At 38.5% G+C, this 19,116-nt stretch overlaps 1 protein-coding gene and 1 pseudogene across 2 annotated transcripts in view; one reads left to right on the top strand and one right to left on the bottom strand.

Annotated features, from left to right (window-relative positions):
- Window positions 1–19,116, bottom strand: part of LOC308578205 (protein CIMAP1C-like) — a 797,869-nt pseudogene that overhangs the window by 353,385 nt on the left and 425,368 nt on the right. The gene's annotated exons all lie outside the window — the stretch shown is intronic.
- Window positions 12,048–17,928, top strand: LOC308578025 (spectrin alpha chain, non-erythrocytic 1-like). Its single transcript, XM_081178325.1, has 4 exons — window positions 12,048–12,157; window positions 15,526–15,672; window positions 16,019–16,122; window positions 17,431–17,928. Exons 1-4 carry the CDS (start codon window positions 12,128–12,130, stop codon window positions 17,633–17,635), a joined length of 486 nt encoding a protein of 161 aa, XP_081034451.1. The 5' UTR covers window positions 12,048–12,127; the 3' UTR covers window positions 17,636–17,928.

Genomic DNA, 19,116 nt, shown 5'->3' with positions numbered 1-19,116 from the left:
AGTATAGTATGTATAATTTATAGTATACTATTTATAATGTATAGTATAGTATATATAAGTTTTAGTATACATATATAATGTATAGTATAGTATAGTATAGTATAGTATACATACTATGTATAATTTATAGTATACTATATATAATGTATAGTATTGTATAGTATATATAAGTTTTAATATAGGTTTTGGTGTCTTCGGGTGTCTTCCCGTGTAAGAGTTGGGGTGTCTAGGCGACGTTTCGACGAGGTCTCACTCGTCATCTTCAGGCTGGTGCTTTCGGCTTCTTGTTACTGGAACAGAGCAGGATCTCAGTGTTTGAGTTCCTATAAATACTGTTGAGGGGGTGTGGTGTATAGCCTCCAACGTTCTGGGCAGAGAGGAAGTTCCCAGGTTAGTGTGTCTTTTCTTCTTTTGTTCATTAATTACTTGAGGGATATCTTGAGTGATTTCTTGAGTGATATTCTGAGTACCACTTAGGAGGGTCATATTCTGAGTACCACTTAGGAGGGTATATAATGTATAGTGTAGTGTAGTGTAGTGTAGTATATATACTATGTATAATTTATAGTATACTATTTATAATGTATAGTATAGTATAGTATAGTATATATAAGTTTTAGTATACTATATATAATGTATAGTATAGTATAGTATAGTATAGTATAGTATAGTATAGTATATATAATTCATAGTATAGTATACTTATACTATATATACTATATATAATTCATAGTATACTATATATAATTTACAGCATAGTATATAGTATATTAGGCCAGCCCGGAAATCGAGGAGAAGTTAGGGGTCCTCGACCAGCAGAGGGCCGGCCTGGAGAAAGCCTGGGTCCAGCGCTGGATGATGCTGGACCAATGCCTGGAGCTGCAGGTGATTGGTCGGTTCCGGGGGCGGGGCTTCCTTCCCCGGAGGCGGGGCCTCTTTGCCCGGAGGCAGGGCTAGGCAAATGGGGCTTCCCGAGGGGAGGAGCTTGCTAGAGTAGAGTAGAGTAGAGTAGAGCAGAGTAGAGTAGAGTAGAGTATAGTATAGTATAGTATAATGTATAGTATAATGTATAGTATAGTATAGTATAATGTATAGTATAGTATAGTATATATAATTTATAGTATAGTATAGTATATTTAAGTTTTAGTATACTATATATAATGTATAGTATAGTATAGTATAGTATAGTATAGTATAGTATAGTATAGTATAGTTTTAATATACTATATATATAATGTATAGTATAGTATAGTATAGTATGTATAATTTATAGTATAGTATAGTATAGTATAGTAATAGTATATATAAGTTTTAATATACTATATATAATGTATAGTATAGTATAGTATAGTATAGTATATATAAGTTTTAGTATACTATATATAATGTATAATATAGTATTGTATATATACTATGTATAATTTATAGTATACTATTTATAATGTATAGTATAGTATAGTATATATAAGTTTTAGTATACTATATATAATGTATAGTATAGTATAGTATAGTATAGTATAGTATAGTATAGTATAGTATAGTATGTATAATTTATAGTACACTATTTAGAATTTACAGTATAGTATAGTATAGTACAGTATAGTATAGTATAGTATAGTATGTATAATTTATAGTATACTATTTATAATGTATAGTATAGTATATATAAGTTTTAGTATACATATATAATGTATAGTATAGTATAGTATAGTATAGTATAGTATAGTATAGTATACATACTATGTATAATTTATAGTATACTATATATAATGTATAGTATTGTATAGTATATATAAGTTTTAATATATTATATATAATGTATAGTGTAGTGTAGTGTAGTGTAGTATATATACTATGTATAATTTATAGTATACTATTTATAATGTATAGTATAGTATAGTATATATAAGTTTTAGTATACTATAGTATAGTATAGTATAGTATAGTATAGTATAGTATAGTATACTTATACTATATATACTATATATAATTCATAGTATACTATATATAATTTACAGCATAGTATATAGTATATAGTATATTAGGCCAGCGCGGAAATCGAGGAGAAGTTAGGGGTCCTCGACCAGCAGAGGGCCGGCCTGGAGAAAGCCTGGGTCCAGCGCCGGATGATGCTGGACCAATGCCTGGAGCTGCAGGTGATTGGTCGGTTCCGGGGGCGGGGCTTCCTTCCCCAGAGGCGGGGCCTCTTTGCCCGGAGGCAGGGCTAGGCAAATGGGGCTTCCCGAGGGGAGGAGCTTGCTAGAGTAGAGTAGAGTAGAGTAGAGTAGAGTAGAGTAGAGTCGAGTATAGTATAGTATAGTATAGTATAGTATAGTATAGTATAGTATAATGTATAGTATAGTATAATGTATAGTATAGTATAGTATAGTATAGTATAGTATAGTATAGTATAGTATAGTATAGTATAGTATAGTATATATAATTCATAGTATAGTATAGTTATACTATATATACTATATATAATTCATAGTATACTATATATAATTTACAGCATAGTATATAGTATATAGTATATTAGGCCAGCGCGGAAATCGAGGAGAAGTTAGGGGTCCTCGACCAGCAGAGGGCCGGCCTGGAGAAAGCCTGGGTCCAGCGCCGGATGATGCTGGACCAATGCCTGGAGCTGCAGGTGATTGGTCGGTTCCGGGGGCGGGGCTTCCTTCCCCGGAGGCGGGGCCTCTTTGCCCGGAGGCAGGGCTAGGCAAATGGGGCTTCCCGAGGGGAGGAGCTTGCTAGAGTAGAGTAGAGTAGAGTAGAGTAGAGTAGAGTATAATGTATAGTATAGTATAGTATAGTATAGTATATATAATTTATAGTATAGTATAGTATATTTAAGTTTTAGTATACTATATATAATGTATAGTATAGTATAGTATAGTATAGTATAGTATAGTATAGTATAGTATAGTATAGTATAGTATAGTATAGTATAGTATAGTTTTAATATACTATATATATAATGTATAGTATAGTATAGTATACTATAGTATAGTATAGGCAGGGCATCAGTTGAAGAAGGAGCAAAAAGGGTTTTCTTGTGTGTGTGTGTGTTTCTTTGTGGCTGATTAGCTGTTTTCCCTGTGTAAAGGTCAGAGGGGGCAGGGTTTCTGTTGAGGCAGGGGATTAGCTGTGGGAGGAGCTTATCAGAGTTTGCAGGGCATCAGTTGAAGAAGGAGCAAAAAGGGTTTTCTTGTGTGTGTGTGTTTCTTTGTGGCTGATTAGCTGTTTTCCCTGTGTAAAGGTCAGAGGGGGCAGGGTTTCTGTTGAGGCAGGGGATTAGCTGTGGGAGGAGCTTATCAGAGTTTGCAGGGCAGCGGCGCGCGCCTAGCGGCGCGCGCAGTTAGATCCATCTTTTAGATTTAGGGGAGCTAGTCTCAAACGTTTGTTGGGGGAGATCTAGGTGTTTTTTTGTGTGGAGGAAGTTATTTGTCCTGTCCTCAAGCTTTTTATGATGGAGGACCTCTGTAGCCAACCCCAACGACACGATCTCAAGATGGAAGGGGAGGGAACAGCTGCAGTCGCCTGCGATTCCTGCGCAATGTTTGCCATCTTGCCAAAGGTTGCAGGCAGCTTTACCTGCAGCAATTGCATGTTGATTGCCCTCTTAAAAGACAAAGTCCAGCAACTGGAGGAGCGTGTAGCTACGCTCCAAAGAATTAGAGAGCTGGAGCTCTTCTTGGAAGCAACAGAGCACACCGTCTCCACCAAGGAGGAGACAGGGGACTCCCCTGAGAAGGAGTCTAGTTCACCAACACAGGAGCCAGATATATGGAGAAACGTGACTCAAAGAAGTAGGAGGCCCAGGGTTCACTCTGATTGCTTAGAAATACACAATCGCTTTGAGGTCCTCTCCCCTAGCATGGAAGACGAAGAGCAGACTCCATTTGAAGATCTCTCCCTCATTACAGTCGATCAGGTATATGAAGACGAGCAGCAAAGTCAGTCCTCAGGGAATGTGCAGGCGACCTTGGAACGGACAGCTCACGGAAGAACCCCGACCAAACCTAAGAGGAGGCGTGTAGTGGTGATAGGGGATTCCCTACTGAGGGGAACAGAAGCAGTGATCTGTGGGCCTGACAAGATGTCTCGGGAAGTGTGCTGTCTCCCCGGGGCTAAGATCCAAGATGTAACTGAACGACTGCAAGGAATCATAAAACCCACTGACAAATACCCCTTCCTCTTGGTTCATGTGGGAACCAATGACACTGCAAGCAATAGCCTCCAGAAGATCAAAAGAGACTACGAGGCTCTCGGCAAGAAATTGAAGCAACTAAATGCACAAATTGTCATCTCATCTGTCCTCCCAGTTGAACGACGTGGCCCAGTGAGAGAGGGGAAAATAGTGGAAGTGAACAGCTGGCTTCGCAAATGGTGTAAACAGCAACGGTTTGGATTCTTAGATCACGGACTGCAGTTTCTTGAAGATGGACTTCTGGCAAGTGATGGGCTGCACCTCACAATGGTTGGGAGAAATGTTTTTGCCAAAAATCTCAGAAACCTCATCAGGAGGGCTTTAAACTGACTAATGTGGGGGAGGGAGACAGTGCTCCTGAAGGTAGGAGTCTATCAATTAATGAAGATGATCATCCAAATGTCATAGACCAAATGGAGCAAACAGCACGCGGACCTAGTGGTGGGAGGAAAAAATCCTTAAATAAGAGACACGGGGGAATGATTAATGGACTTCAATGTCTGTACACTAATGCGCAAAGCATGGGAAATAAACAAGATGAGCTTGAGCTCTTGGTACAGCAAACTAAATATGACATAATAGGCATCACTGAAACCTGGTGGGATAAGTCCCATGATTGGAATGTAATAATGGGGGGATACAATCTATTTCAGAGAAACAGACCAGACAAGAAAGGAGGAGGAGTGGCGTTATATGTCAGGGATGTGTATACCTGTGAAGAGATCCAAGATTTAGATCCTCAAAGCCAAAGTGAGAGCATTTGGGTCAAAATTAAGGGAGAGAAGAATAACAGAGACCTCATTGTGGGAGTTTACTATAGATCCCCAAGCCAAACGGAGGACATAGATGATGCCTTCCTGGAACAGATGGCCAAGCATGCAAAAGGAAGGGAGATAGTAGTAATGGGGGACTTCAATTACCCGGATATTTGTTGGACGTCAAACTCAGCCAAGAGCATAAGGTCAAACAGATTCCTCACTGGCCTTGCAGACAACTTCATTGTCCAGAAAGTGGGAGAAGCAACAAGAGGAACAGCCATTTTAGATCTGGTCCTAACCAATGTTGATGACCTGGTTAGTGGGGTAGAAGTGGAAGGATCATTAGGCGCGAGTGATCATGCTCTTCTGAAGTTTACTATACAGCGGAAAGGAGCAGCCAAGCATACTAGGACTCAATTTCTTGACTTTAAGAAAGCCGACTTCATAAAACTTAGGGAAGTGCTGGGTGAGATCCCATGGACAGCAATACTAAAAGGAAAGGGAGTTCATGATGGCTGGGAGTTTGTTAAGAGGGAAATAGTAAAAGCACAACGTCAGGCAATACCAATGAGACGGAAACATGGAAGGTGCCTAAAGAAGCCAGGGTGGCTATCTAAAGAACTTTTAACTGAATTAAGATTAAAAAAGGATGTGTACAAAAAATGGAAAAGGGGGGAAACCACCAAAGAGGAATTCAAACAAATAGCCAGCACGTGTAGACACAAAGTCAGAAAAGCTAAAGCACAGAATGAACTCAGGCTTGCTAGAGAGGTTAAAAGCAACAAAAAGGGCTTTTATGGGTATGTTCGTAGCAAAAGGAAGAACAAAGAAACAATGGGGTCACTCAGAGGAGAAGATGGTGAAATGCAAACAGGGGACACAGAAAGGGCTGAACTACTCAATGCCTTCTTTGCATCAGTCTTCTCCGATAAAGAAAACAATGCCCGATCTGAAGAATTTGGAGCAAATGATTCAGCAAAGGAAACACAGCCCAGAATAACTAAGGAGATAGTACAAGAATATTTGGCTAGTTTAGATGTATTCAAGTCTCCAGGGCCAGATGAACTGCATCCAAGAGTATTAAAAGAACTGGCAGATGTGATCTCAGAACCACTGGCAGTCATCTTTGAGAATTCCTGGAGAACAGGCGAAGTCCCGGCAGACTGGAGGAGGGCAAATGTTGTCCCTATTTTCAAAAAGGGGAAAAGAGAGGACCCAAATAATTACCGCCCAGTCAGTCTGACATCAATAGCAGGGAAGATTCTGGAGCAGATCATTAAGCAAACAGTCTGTGAGCACCTAGAAAGGAATGCTGTGATCACCAATAGTCAGCATGGATTTCTGAAAAATAAGTCATGTCAGACTAACCTGATCTCGTTTTTTGACAGAATTACAAGCCTGGTAGATGAAGGGAACGCAGTGGATGTAGCCTACCTTGATTTCAGCAAGGCATTTGACAAGGTGCCCCATGATATTCTTGTAAAGAAGCTGGTAAAATGCGGTCTTGACTATGCTACCACTCAGTGGATTTGTAACTGGCTGACTGACCGAAGCCAAAGGGTGCTCATCAATGGTTCCTCTTCATCCTGGAGAAGAGTGACTAGTGGGGTGCCACAGGGTTCTGTCTTGGGCCCGGTCTTATTCAACATCTTTATCAACGACTTGGATGATGGACTCAAGGGCATCCTGATCAAATTTGCAGATGACACCAAACTGGGAGGGGTGGCTAACACCCCAGAGGACAGGATCACACTTCAAAACGACCTTGACAGATTAGAGAACTGGGCAAAAACAAACAAGATGAATTTTAACAGGGAGAAATGTAAAGTATTGCACTTGGGCAAAAAAAATGAGAGGCACAAATACAAGATGGGTGACACCTGGCTTGAGAGCAGTACATGTGAGAAGGATCTAGGAGTCTTGGTTGACCACAAACTTGACATGAGCCAACAGCTAAAAAAGCCAATGCAATTCTGGGCTGCATCAATAGGAGTATAGCATCTAGATCAAGGGAAGTAATAGTGCCACTGTATTCTGCTCTGGTCAGACCACACCTGGAGTACTGTGTCCAGTTCTGGGCACCACAATTCAAGAAGGACACTGACAAACTGGAACGTGTCCAGAGGAGGGCAACCAAAATGGTCAAAGGCCTGGAAACGATGCCTTATGAGGAACGGTTAAGGGAGCTGGGCATGTTTAGCCTGGAGAAGAGGAGGTTAAGGGGTGATATGATAGCCATGTTCAAATATATAAAAGGATGTCACATAGAGGAGGGAGAAAGGTTGTTTTCTGCTGCTCCAGAGAAGCGGACACGGAGCAATGGATCCAAACTACAAGAAAGAAGATTCCACCTAAACATTAGGAAGAACTTCCTGACAGTAAGAGCTGTTCGACAGTGGAATTTGCTGCCAAGGAGTGTGGTGGAGTCTCCTTCTTTGGATGTCTTTAAGCAGAGGCTTGACAACCATATGTCAGGAGTGCTCTGATGGTGTTTCCTGCTTGGCAGGGGGTTGGACTCGATGGCCCTTGTGGTCTCTTCCAACTCTATGATTCTATGATTCTATGATTCTATGTATAATTTATAGTATAGTATAGTATAGTATAGTATAGTATAGTATAGTATATATAATTTATAGTATAGTATAGTATAGTATAGTATAGTATAGTATAGTATAGTATAGTATAGTATAGTATAGTATAGTATATATAATTTATAGTATAGTATAGTATAGTATGTATAATTTATAGTATACTATTTATAATTTATAGTATAGTATAGTATAAGTTCTAATAGACTATATATAATGTATAGTATAGTATAGTATGATTTATAGTATACTATTTATAATTTATAGTATAGTATATATAATTTATAGTATAGTATAGTATAGTATAGTATAGTATAGTATAGTATAGTATGTATAATTTATACTATACTATTTATAATGTATAGCATAGCATAGCATAGCATAGTATAGTACAGTATTTATAATATTATTTATAATGTATAGTATAGTATATAGTATACTTATAGTATACTATATATACTATATGTGGTATGCTATATATGATTATAAACTATACTAAATATAATCTATAGTATAGTATATAGTATACTTATAGCATACTATATGTACAATATATAGTATAGTATAGTATAGTATAGTATAGTATAGTATAGTATAGTATAGTATAGTATAGTATAGTATAGTATATATAATTCATAGTATAGTATACTTATACTATATATACTATATATAATTCATAGTATACTATATATAATTTACAGCATAGTATATAGTATATAGTATATTAGGCCAGCCCGGAAATCAAGGAGAAGTTAGGGGTCCTCGACCAGCAGAGGGCCGGCCTGGAGAAAGCCTGGGTCCAGCGCCGGATGATGCTGGACCAATGCCTGGAGCTGCAGGTGATTGGTCGGTTCCGGGGGCGGGGCTTCCTTCCCCGGAGGCGGGGCCTCTTTGCCCGGAGGCAGGGCTAGGCAAATGGGGCTTCCCGAGGGGAGGAGCTTGCTAGAGTAGAGTAGAGTAGAGTAGAGTAGAGTCGAGTATAGTATAGTATAGAATAGTATAATGTATAGTATAGTATAATGTATAGTATAGTATAGTATATATAATGTATAGTATAGTATAGTATAGTATAGTATAGTATAGTATAGTATAGTATAGTATAGTATAGTATAGTATAGTATATATAATTCATAGTATAGTATAGTTATACTATATATACTATATATAATTCATAGTATACTATATATAATTTACAGCATAGTATATAGTATATAGTATATTAGGCCAGCCCGGAAATCGAGGAGAAGTTAGGGGTCCTCGACCAGCAGAGGGCCGGCCTGGAGAAAGCCTGGGTCCAGCGCCGGATGATGCTGGACCAATGCCTGGAGCTGCAGGTGATTGGTCGGTTCCGGGGGCGGGGCTTCCTTCCCCGGAGGCGGGGCCTCTTTGCCCGGAGGCAGGGCTAGGCAAATGGGGCTTCCCGAGGGGAGGAGCTTGCTAGAGTAGAGTAGAGTAGAGTAGAGTATAGTAGAGTAGAGTATAGTATAATGTATAGTATAGTATAATGTATAGTATAGTATAGTATATATAATTTATAGTATAGTATAGTATATTTAAGTTTTAGTATACTATATATAATGTATAGTATAGTATAGTATAGTATAGTATAGTATAGTATAGTTTTAATATACTATATATATAATGTATAGTATAGTATAGTATGTATAATTTATAGTATAGTATAGTATAGTATAGTATAGTATAGTATAGTATAGTATAGTATATATAATTTATAGTATAGTATAGTATAGTATAGTATAGTATGTATAATTTATAGTATACTATTTATAATTTATAGTATAGTATAGTATAAGTTCTAATAGACCATATATAATGTATAGTATAGTATAGTATGATTTATAGTATACTATTTATAATTTATAGTATAGTATATATAATGTATAGTATAGTATAGTATAGTATAGTATAGTATAGTATAGTATAGTATAGTATGTATAATTTATACTATACTATTTATAATGTATAGCATAGCATAGCATAGTATAGTACAGTATTTATAATATTATTTATAATGTATAGTATAGTATATAGTATACTTATAGTATACTATATATACTATATGTAGTATGCTATATATGATTATAAACTATACTAAATATAATCTATAGTATAGTATATAGTATACTTATAGCATACTATATGTACAATATATATAGTATAGTATAGTATAGTATAGTATAGTATAGTATAGTATAGTATAGTATAGTATAGTATAGTATAGTATAGTATAGTATATATAATTCATAGTATAGTATACTTATACTATATATACTATATATAATTCATAGTATACTATATATAATTTACAGCATAGTATATAGTATATAGTATATTAGGCCAGCCCGGAAATCGAGGAGAAGTTAGGGGTCCTCGACCAGCAGAGGGCCGGCCTGGAGAAAGCCTGGGTCCAGCGCTGGATGATGCTGGACCAATGCCTGGAGCTGCAGGTGATTGGTCGGTTCCGGGGGCGGGGCTTCCTTCCCCGGAGGCGGGGCCTCTTTGCCCGGAGGCAGGGCTAGGCAAATGGGGCTTCCCGAGGGGAGGAGCTTGCTAGAGTAGAGTAGAGTAGAGTAGAGTAGAGTAGAGTAGAGTATAGTATAGTATAGTATAGTATAGTATAGTATAGTATAGTATAATGTATAGTATAGTATAATGTATAGTATAGTATAGTATAGTATATATAATTTATAGTATAGTATAGTATAGTATGTATAATTTATAGTATACTATTTATAATTTATAGTATATTATAGTATAAGTTTTAATAGACTATATATAATGTATAGTATAGTATAGTATGATTTATAGTATACTATTTATAATTTATAGTATAGTATATATAATTTATAGTATAGTATAGTATAGTATAGTATGTATAATTTATACTATACTATTTATAATGTATAGCATAGCATAGCATAGTATAGTACAGTATTTATAATATTATTTATAATGTATAGTATAGTATATAGTATACTTATAGCATACTATATGTACAATATATATAGTATAGTATAGTATAGTATAGTATAGTATAGTATAGTATAGTATAGTATAGTATATATAATGCATAGTATAGTATACTTATACTATATATACTATATATAATTCATAGTATACTATATATAATTTACAGCATAGTATATAGTATATAGTATATTAGGCCAGCCCGGAAATCGAGGAGAAGTTAGGGGTCCTCGACCAGCAGAGGGCCGGCCTGGAGAAAGCCTGGGTCCAGCGCCGGATGATGCTGGACCAATGCCTGGAGCTGCAGGTGATTGGTCGGTTCCGGGGGCGGGGCTTCCTTCCCCGGAGGCGGGGCCTCTTTGCCCGGAGGCAGGGCTAGGCAAATGGGGCTTCCCGAGGGGAGGAGCTTGCTAGAGTAGAGTAGAGTAGAGTAGAGTCGAGTATAGTATAGTATAGTATAGTATAGTATAGTATAATGTATAGTATAGTATAATGTATAGTATAGTATACTATATATAATGTATAGTATAGTATAGTATAGTATAGTATAGTATAGTATAGTATAGTATAGTATAGTATATATAATTCATAGTATAGTATAGTTATACTATATATACTATATATAATTCATAGTATACTATATATAATTTACAGCATAGTATATAGTATATAGTATATTAGGCCAGCCCGGAAATCGAGGAGAAGTTAGGGGTCCTTGACCAGCAGAGGGCCGGCCTGGAGAAAGCCTGGGTCCAGCGCCGGATGATGCTGGACCAATGCCTGGAGCTGCAGGTGATTGGTCGGTTCCGGGGGCGGGGCTTCCTTCCCCGGAGGCGGGGCCTCTTTGCCCGGAGGCAGGGCTAGGCAAATGGGGCTTCCCGAGGGGAGGAGCTTGCTAGAGTAGAGTAGAGTAGAGTAGAGTAGAGTAGAGTATAATGTATAGTATAGTATAATGTATAGTATAGTATAGTATATATAATTTATAGTATAGTATAGTATATTTAAGTTTTAGTATACTATATATAATGTATAGTATAGTATAGTATAGTATAGTATAGTATAGTATAGTTTTAATATACTATATATATAATGTATAGTATAGTATAGTATGTATAATTTATAGTATAGTATAGTATAGTATAGTATAGTATAGTATAGTATAGTATAGTATAGTATAGTATAGTATAGTATATCTGTGTATCTGAAGAAGTGTGCATGCACACGAAAGCTTATACCAAGAACTAACTTAGTTGGTCTTTAAGGTGCTACAGGAAGGAATTTTTTTATTTTGACTATAGTATAGTATATATAATTTATAGTATAGTATAGTATAGTATAGTATAGTATAGTATAGTATAGTATAGTATAGTATAGTATAGTATAGTATAGTATAGTATATATAATTCATAGTATAGTATACTTATACTATATATACTATATATAATTCATAGTATACTATATATAATTTACAGCATAGTATATAGTATATAGTATATTAGGCCAGCCCGGAAATCAAGGAGAAGTTAGGGGTCCTCGACCAGCAGAGGGCCGGCCTGGAGAAAGCCTGGGTCCAGCGCCGGATGATGCTGGACCAATGCCTGGAGCTGCAGGTGATTGGTCGGTTCCGGGGGCGGGGCTTCCTTCCCCGGAGGCGGGGCCTCTTTGCCCGGAGGCAGGGCTAGGCAAATGGGGATTCCCGAGGGGAGGAGCTTGCTAGAGTAGAGTAGAGTAGAGTAGAGTAGAGTCGAGTATAGTATAGTATAGTATAGTATAGTATAGTATAGTATAATGTATAGTATAATGTATAGTATAGTATAGTATATATAATTTATAGTATAGTATAGTATATTTAAGTTTTAGTATACTATATATAATGTATAGTATAGTATAGTATAGTATAGTATAGTATAGTATAGTATAGTATAGTATAGTATAGTATAGTTTTAATATACTATATATATAATGTATAGTATAGTATAGTATGTATAATTTATAGTATAGTATAGTATAGTATAGTTTAGTATAGTATAGTATAGTATAGTATAGTATAGTATAGTATATATAATTTATAGTATAGTATAGTATAGTATAGTATAGTATAGTATAGTATAGTATAGTATAGTATAGTATATATAATTTATAGTATAGTATAGTATAGTATAGTATAGTATAGTATAGTATAGTATAGTATATATAATTTATAGTATAGTATAGTATAGTATGTATAATTTATAGTATACTATTTATAATTTATAGTATAGTATAGTATAAGTTTTAATATACTATATATAATGTATAGTATAGTATAGTATGATTTATAGTATACTATTTATAATTTATAGTATAGTATATATAATTTATAGTATAGTATAGTATAGTATAGTATAGTATAGTATAGTATAGTATAGTATAGTATAGTATAGTATGTATAATTTATACTATACTATTTATAATGTATAGCATAGCATAGCATAGCATAGCATAGCATAGTATAGTATTTATAATATTATTTATAATGTATAGTATAGTATATAGTATACTTATAGTATACTATATATACTATATGTAGTATGCTATATATGATTATAAACTATACTAAATATAATTTATAGTATAGTATATAGTATACTTATAGCATACTATATGTACAATATATATAGTATAGTATAGTATAGTATAGTATAGTATAGTATAGTATAGTATAGTATAGTATAGTATAGTATAGTATAGTATAGTATAGAATATATAATGCATAGTATAGTATAGTATACTTATACTATATATACTATATATAATTCATACTATACTATATATAATTTACAGCATAGTATATAGTACGTAGTCCTCGCTTCCATGGGTCAGAGGGCGCGGATCTATGGGTCCAGCTCCGCCCCCTCACCCCGACCCCTAACCTCTGCCCCACAGCTCTTCCACCGGGACTGTGAGCAGGCAGAGAACTGGATGGCGATACCCGGACCCCATTTCCTGTGCAGACAGGAAGTCCTGTTCTTCCATGGGTCACAGGGCAGAGTTCAATGGGTCCAGCTCCGCCTCCTCACCCCTGACCCCTCACCTCTGCCCCACACCTGCCCCACAGCTCTTCCACCCACTGCCCAGATCCCGTTTCCTGTGCAGACAGGAAGTCCCGTCCTTCCATGGGTCACAGGGCGGGGACCTATGGGTCCGGCTCCGCCCCCTCACCCTTGCCTCCTAACCTCCGCCCCACGCCTGCCCCACAGCTCTTCCACCCACTGCCCAGATCCCGTTTCCTGTGCAGACAGGAAGTCCCGTTCTTCCATGGGTCAGAGGGCGGAGATCTATGGGTCCAGCTCCGCCCCCTCACCCCTGACCCCTCACCTCTGCCCCACAGCTCTTCTGGAAGACCTACCTGGGGGTCTGCTTGGCCGACAGGGGGAGCGGCTATGTCCTGGGCTTCTGTGGGTCACAGGGCGGAGTTCTATGGGGCGGAGTTCTATGGGTCCAGCTCCGCCCCCTCACCGCTGACCCCTCACCTCTGCCCCACAGCTCTTCTGGAAGACCTACTTGGGGGTCTGTTTGGCTGACACGGGGAGCGGCTATGCCCTGGGCTTCCGTGGGTCACAGGGCGGAGTTCTGTGGGGCAGAGTTCTATGGGTCTAACTCCGCCCCCTCACCCCCGACCCCTCACCTCTGCCCCACAGCTCTTCCACCGGGACTGCGAGCAGGCGGAGAACTGGAGGGCGCTACCCGGACCCCACAGCTCTTCCACCCACTGCCCAGATCCCGTTTCCTGTGCAGACAGGAAGTCCTTGTCTACCGTGGGTCGGAGAGCTCTGACCCCTAACCTCTGGGGCTGCCTCCAAACCCACTACCCAGACCCTGTTTCCTGTGCAGACAGGAAGTCCTCGCTTCCATGGGTCAGAGGGCGGGGATCTATGGGTCCAGCTCTGCCCCCTCACCCCTCATCCCAGGCAGAGAACTGGAGGGTGCTACCCGGACCCCATTTCCTGTGCAGACAGGAAGTCCTGTTCTTCCATGGGTCACAGGGTGGAGATCTATGGGTCCGGCTCTGCCCCACACCTGCCCCACAGCTCTTCCACCCACTGCCCAGATCCCGTTTCCTGTGCAGACAGGAAGTCCTCGCTTCCACGGGTCAGAGGGCGGAGATCTATGGGTCCAGCTCCGCCCCCTCACCCCTGACCCCTCGCCTCTGCCCCACAGCTCTTCTACCGGGACTGCGAGCAGGCGGAGAACTGGAGGGCGCTACCCGGACCCCATTTCCTGTGCAGACAGGAAGTCCTCGCTTCCATGGGTCACAGGGCAGAGTTCTATGGGTCCAGCTCCGCCCCCCACCGGAAGACCCACTTGTGGGTCAGAGGGGTTTCCTACATAGGGGGCACCATCCAGAACCCGCTACCCGGAGCCCATTTCTGAGGGATGGGCTCAATCTGTGGGTCAGAGATCATATGGGTCCGGCTCCGCCCCCTCACCCCGACCCCTCGCCTCTGCCCCACAGCTCTTCCACCGGTACTGCGAGCAGGCAGAGAACTGGAGGGCGCTACCCAGACCCCACAGCTCTTCCACCCACTGCCCAGATCCCGTTTCCTGTGCAGACAGGAAGTCCTCGCTTCCATGGGTCAGAGGGCGGGGATCTATGGGTCCAGCTCCGCCCCCTCACCCCTCACCCCAGGCAGAGAGCTGGAGGGCGCTACCCGGACCCTGTTTCCTGTGCAGACAGGAAGTCCTTGCTTCCATGGGTCAGAGGGCGGAGATCTATGGGGGTCCTACATAGGGGGCACCGCCTGGAACCATCTAGGGTCCCCTACTTGGGGGGCAGAGAGGGATCTGCATGGCCAACACGGAGGGACAGACCCAAACCCGCTACCCGGACCCCGTTTCCTGTGCAGACAGGAAGTCCTCGCTTCCATGGGTCAGAGGGCGGAGATCTATGGGTCCGGCTCCGCCCCCTCACCCCCGACCCCTCACCTCTGCCCCACAGCTCTTCCACCGGGACTGCGAGCAGGCGGAGAACTGGATGGCGGCCCGGGAAGCTTTCCTCAACACGGAGGACAAAGGTGATTCGCTGGACAGCGTGGAGGCGCTAATTAAGAAGCACGAGGATTTCGACAAGGCGATCAACGTCCAGGTGAGGCGGTCGACAGCGGAAAGCGGATTTATTAATTTAATTTAATTTAATTAATTTAACTAATCGCCCAGAATTTTCCTTTCTTCCGGGCGATTTAATCTGATTTTTTCTTTTCTTTTGATCTGAATTTTCGTTTTAATTTTATTTTCATCTGAATTTTTCTTTTCTTTTGATCTGAATTTTCGTTTTAATTTTCTTTTCATCTGAATTTTTCTTTTCTTTTGATCTGAATTTCAGTTTTAATTTTCTTTTCATCTGAATTTTTCTTTTCTTTTGATCTGAATTTCAGTTTTAATTTTCTTTTCATCTGAATTTTTTCTTTCGTTCTTCCTTTTTTCCCGTCCAGGAGGAAAAAATTGCCGCTCTGCAATCGTTCGCCGAACAGCTGATTTCGGCCGACCACTACGCCAAAGGAGTCGTTGCCAATCGGCGTAACGAAGTTCTGGACAGGTCAGTGGGAAAAATCTGATTTATTTATTTTTCTCTAGGTTGGGGTGCATGCAAGAGATCTGGGCTTTCAGGCTGCCCTAAATGGAATTTTATTTATTTAAGTTTTAATTAAAGAATTAATTAATTAAAGATTAATTAAAGAATTAAAGATCAATATTTTACTTTATTTATTAATTTATAACCGTAGAATAATAGAATAGAATAGAAGAATAGAAGAATAAATGATTATTTATCTTTAATTAAAGAATTAAAGATGATTATCAATATTTTACTTTATTTCTTAATTTATAACCATAGAAGAATAGAATAGAAGAATAGAATAAAGATTAATTAAAGAATTAAAGATTATTATCAATATTTTACTTTATTTATTAATTTATAACCATAGAAGAATAGAATAGAATAGAAGAATAGAATAATAAATGTTTATTTATCTTTAATTAAAGAATTAAAAATTATTATCAATATTTTACTTTATTTATTAATTTATAACCATAGAAGAAGAGAATAGAATAGAAGAATAGAAGAATAAATGATGATTATCAATATTTTCCTTTATTTATTAATTTATAACCATAGAAGAATAGAATAGAATATTCTTATTCGTATGTATTATGTATTCTTATTATGTATAATTTTTATTCTTAGATAGGATATTATAAATATAAATATAATAATATATTGTATAATATATGATATTATAAATATAAATATAATAATAATAATATACTGTATGATAGATGAAGAATAATATATTATTCTTATTCTTATGTATAATTCTTCTTCTTTAAATAATAATAATAGTAATATATTATTGTTGTTGTTTTGTTATTATTCTAATTAGTCTAATGATGTTATTATTATTATTATTATTATTTCTTATGTTTAATTCTTATTTAGTTAATAATAATAGTAATATATTCTTGTTATTATTCTAATTATTCTAATGATATTATTATTATTATTATTATTATTATTATTATTATTATTATTATTAGTATATTTATTATTTCTTCTGTTTAATTCTTATTTAATTAATAATAATAGTAATATATTCTTGTTGTTGTTTTGTTGTTATTCTAATTATTCTAATGATGATATTATTATTATTATATTTATTATTATATTTGTTATTATATTTATTATTATATTTATTATTTCTTCTGTTTAATTCTTATTTAATTAATAATAATAGTAATATATTCTTGTTGTTGTTTTGTTATTATTCTAATTATTCTAATGATGATATTATTATTATTATTATTATTATTATATTTATTATTTCTTGTTCCTCCTCCCGCCCCCTAGGTGGCGCCGCCTGAAGGCCCAGATGATCGAGAAGCGCTCCAAACTGGGCGAGTCCCAAACCCTCCAGCAGTTCAGCCGCGACGTCGACGAGATCGAGGCCTGGATCAGCGAGAAGCTGCAGACCGCCAGCGACGAGTCCTACAAAGATCCCACCAACATCCAGGTGAGGGATCCTGAGAAGGAGGGATTATTAGGCGATTATTAGAGGGTTATTAGGATGATTAGATGGTTGGATGTGAGGTTATTGTTGGATTATTAGAGGATTATTAGGTGGTTATTAGGGTGATTAGATGGTTGGATGTGAGGTTATTGTTGGATTATTAGAGGATTATTAGAGGATTATTAGGATGATGAGAATCCGACAAGGATCCGACCAACATCCAGGTGAGGGATCCTGAGAAGGAGGGATTATTAGGCTATTATTAGAGGGTTATTAGGGTGATCAGATGGTTGGATGTGAGGTTATTGTTAGATTATTAGAGGATTCTTAGAGGATTATTAGGATGACCAGAATCCTACAAGGATCCCACCAACATCCAGGGGATCACATGGAGAACAGAATCCAATGAGGGATTATTAGAGGATTATTAGACCACTAATAGGATGATGAGATGGTTGTATGTGAGGTTATAGTTAGATTATTAGGTGATTAGATGATGATTATTAGACATTATTTAGGATTATTAGATGGATTATTAGGCGGTTATTAGGGTGATTAGATAGTTGGATGTGAGGCTATTGTTGGATTATTAGAGGATTATTAGGATGATGAGAATCCTACAAGGATCCCACCAACATCCAGGTGAGAGATCCTAAGAAGGAGGGATTATTAGAGGATTATTAGACAAATATTAGGGGTTAGGGTTAGGGTTGGGTTAGGGGTCAGGGATAGGGTTGGGTTAGGGTTAGGAATAGGGTTAGGGGTCAGGGTTAGGGGGCAGTGCTAAGGTTGGGTTAGGGGTCAGGGATAGGGTTGGGTTAGGGTTAGGGGTCAGGGGTAGGGTTGGGTTAGGGTTAGGGGTCAGGGATAGGGTTGGGTTAGGGTTAGGGGTCAGGTTAGGGGTCAGGGATAGGGGTGGGTTAGGGTTAGGGGTTAGGGGTCAGGGATAGGGTTGGGTTAGGGGTCAGGGTTAGGGGTTAGGGGTCAGGGATAGGGTTGGGTCAGGGTTAGGGGTCAGGGATAGGGTTGGGTTAGGGTTAGGAATAGGGTTAGGGGTCGGGGTTAGGGGGCAGTGCTAGGGTTGGGTTAGGGTCAGAGTTAGGGGTCAATTATAGGGTTAAGAATAGGGCTAAGGTTAGGGTTAGGGGTGAATGTTAGGGTTAGTTATAGGGTTGGGTTAGGGGTCAGGGATGGGGTTGGGTAAGGGTTAGGGGTCAGGGCTAGGGTTAGGGGTCAATTATAGGGTTGGGGTCAATGCTAGGGTTGGGTTAGGGGTCAGTGCTAGGGTTAGGGTAGGAATAGGGTCAAGGTTAGGGGTCAATGCCAGGGTTGGGTTGGGGGTAGGAATAGGGGCAGAGTTAGGGGTCAGTGCTAGGGTTAGGTTAGGGATCAGGATTAGGGTTAGGGGTCAGTGCTAGGGTTGGCTTAGGGGTCAGTGCTAGGGTTGGGTCAGGGGTCAATGCTAGGTGTGGGTCAGGGGTCAATGCTAGGTGTGGGTCAGGGTTAGGGCTCAAGGTTAGGGGTCA

This window comes from Podarcis bocagei, assembly GCF_964188305.1.
Source record: "Podarcis bocagei genome assembly, chromosome: W".
NCBI lineage: Eukaryota > Metazoa > Chordata > Lepidosauria > Squamata > Lacertidae > Podarcis > Podarcis bocagei.
The sequence above is the reverse complement of the archived record's forward strand: the minus strand, read 5'-3'. Positions and strand labels throughout refer to the sequence as shown.

Bases quoted from the DNA above. Each gene is read 5' to 3' on its own strand.
- LOC308578025 (XM_081178325.1), top strand. From the start codon at position 12,128: ATGATGCTGGACCAATGCCTGGAGCTGCAG. The intron at 12,158-15,525 runs GTGATTGGTCGG...TCTGCCCCACAG, and splicing joins ACCAATGCCTGGAGCTGCAG to CTCTTCCACCGGGACTGCGA. The intron at 15,673-16,018 runs GTGAGGCGGTCG...TTTCCCGTCCAG, and splicing joins ACAAGGCGATCAACGTCCAG to GAGGAAAAAATTGCCGCTCT.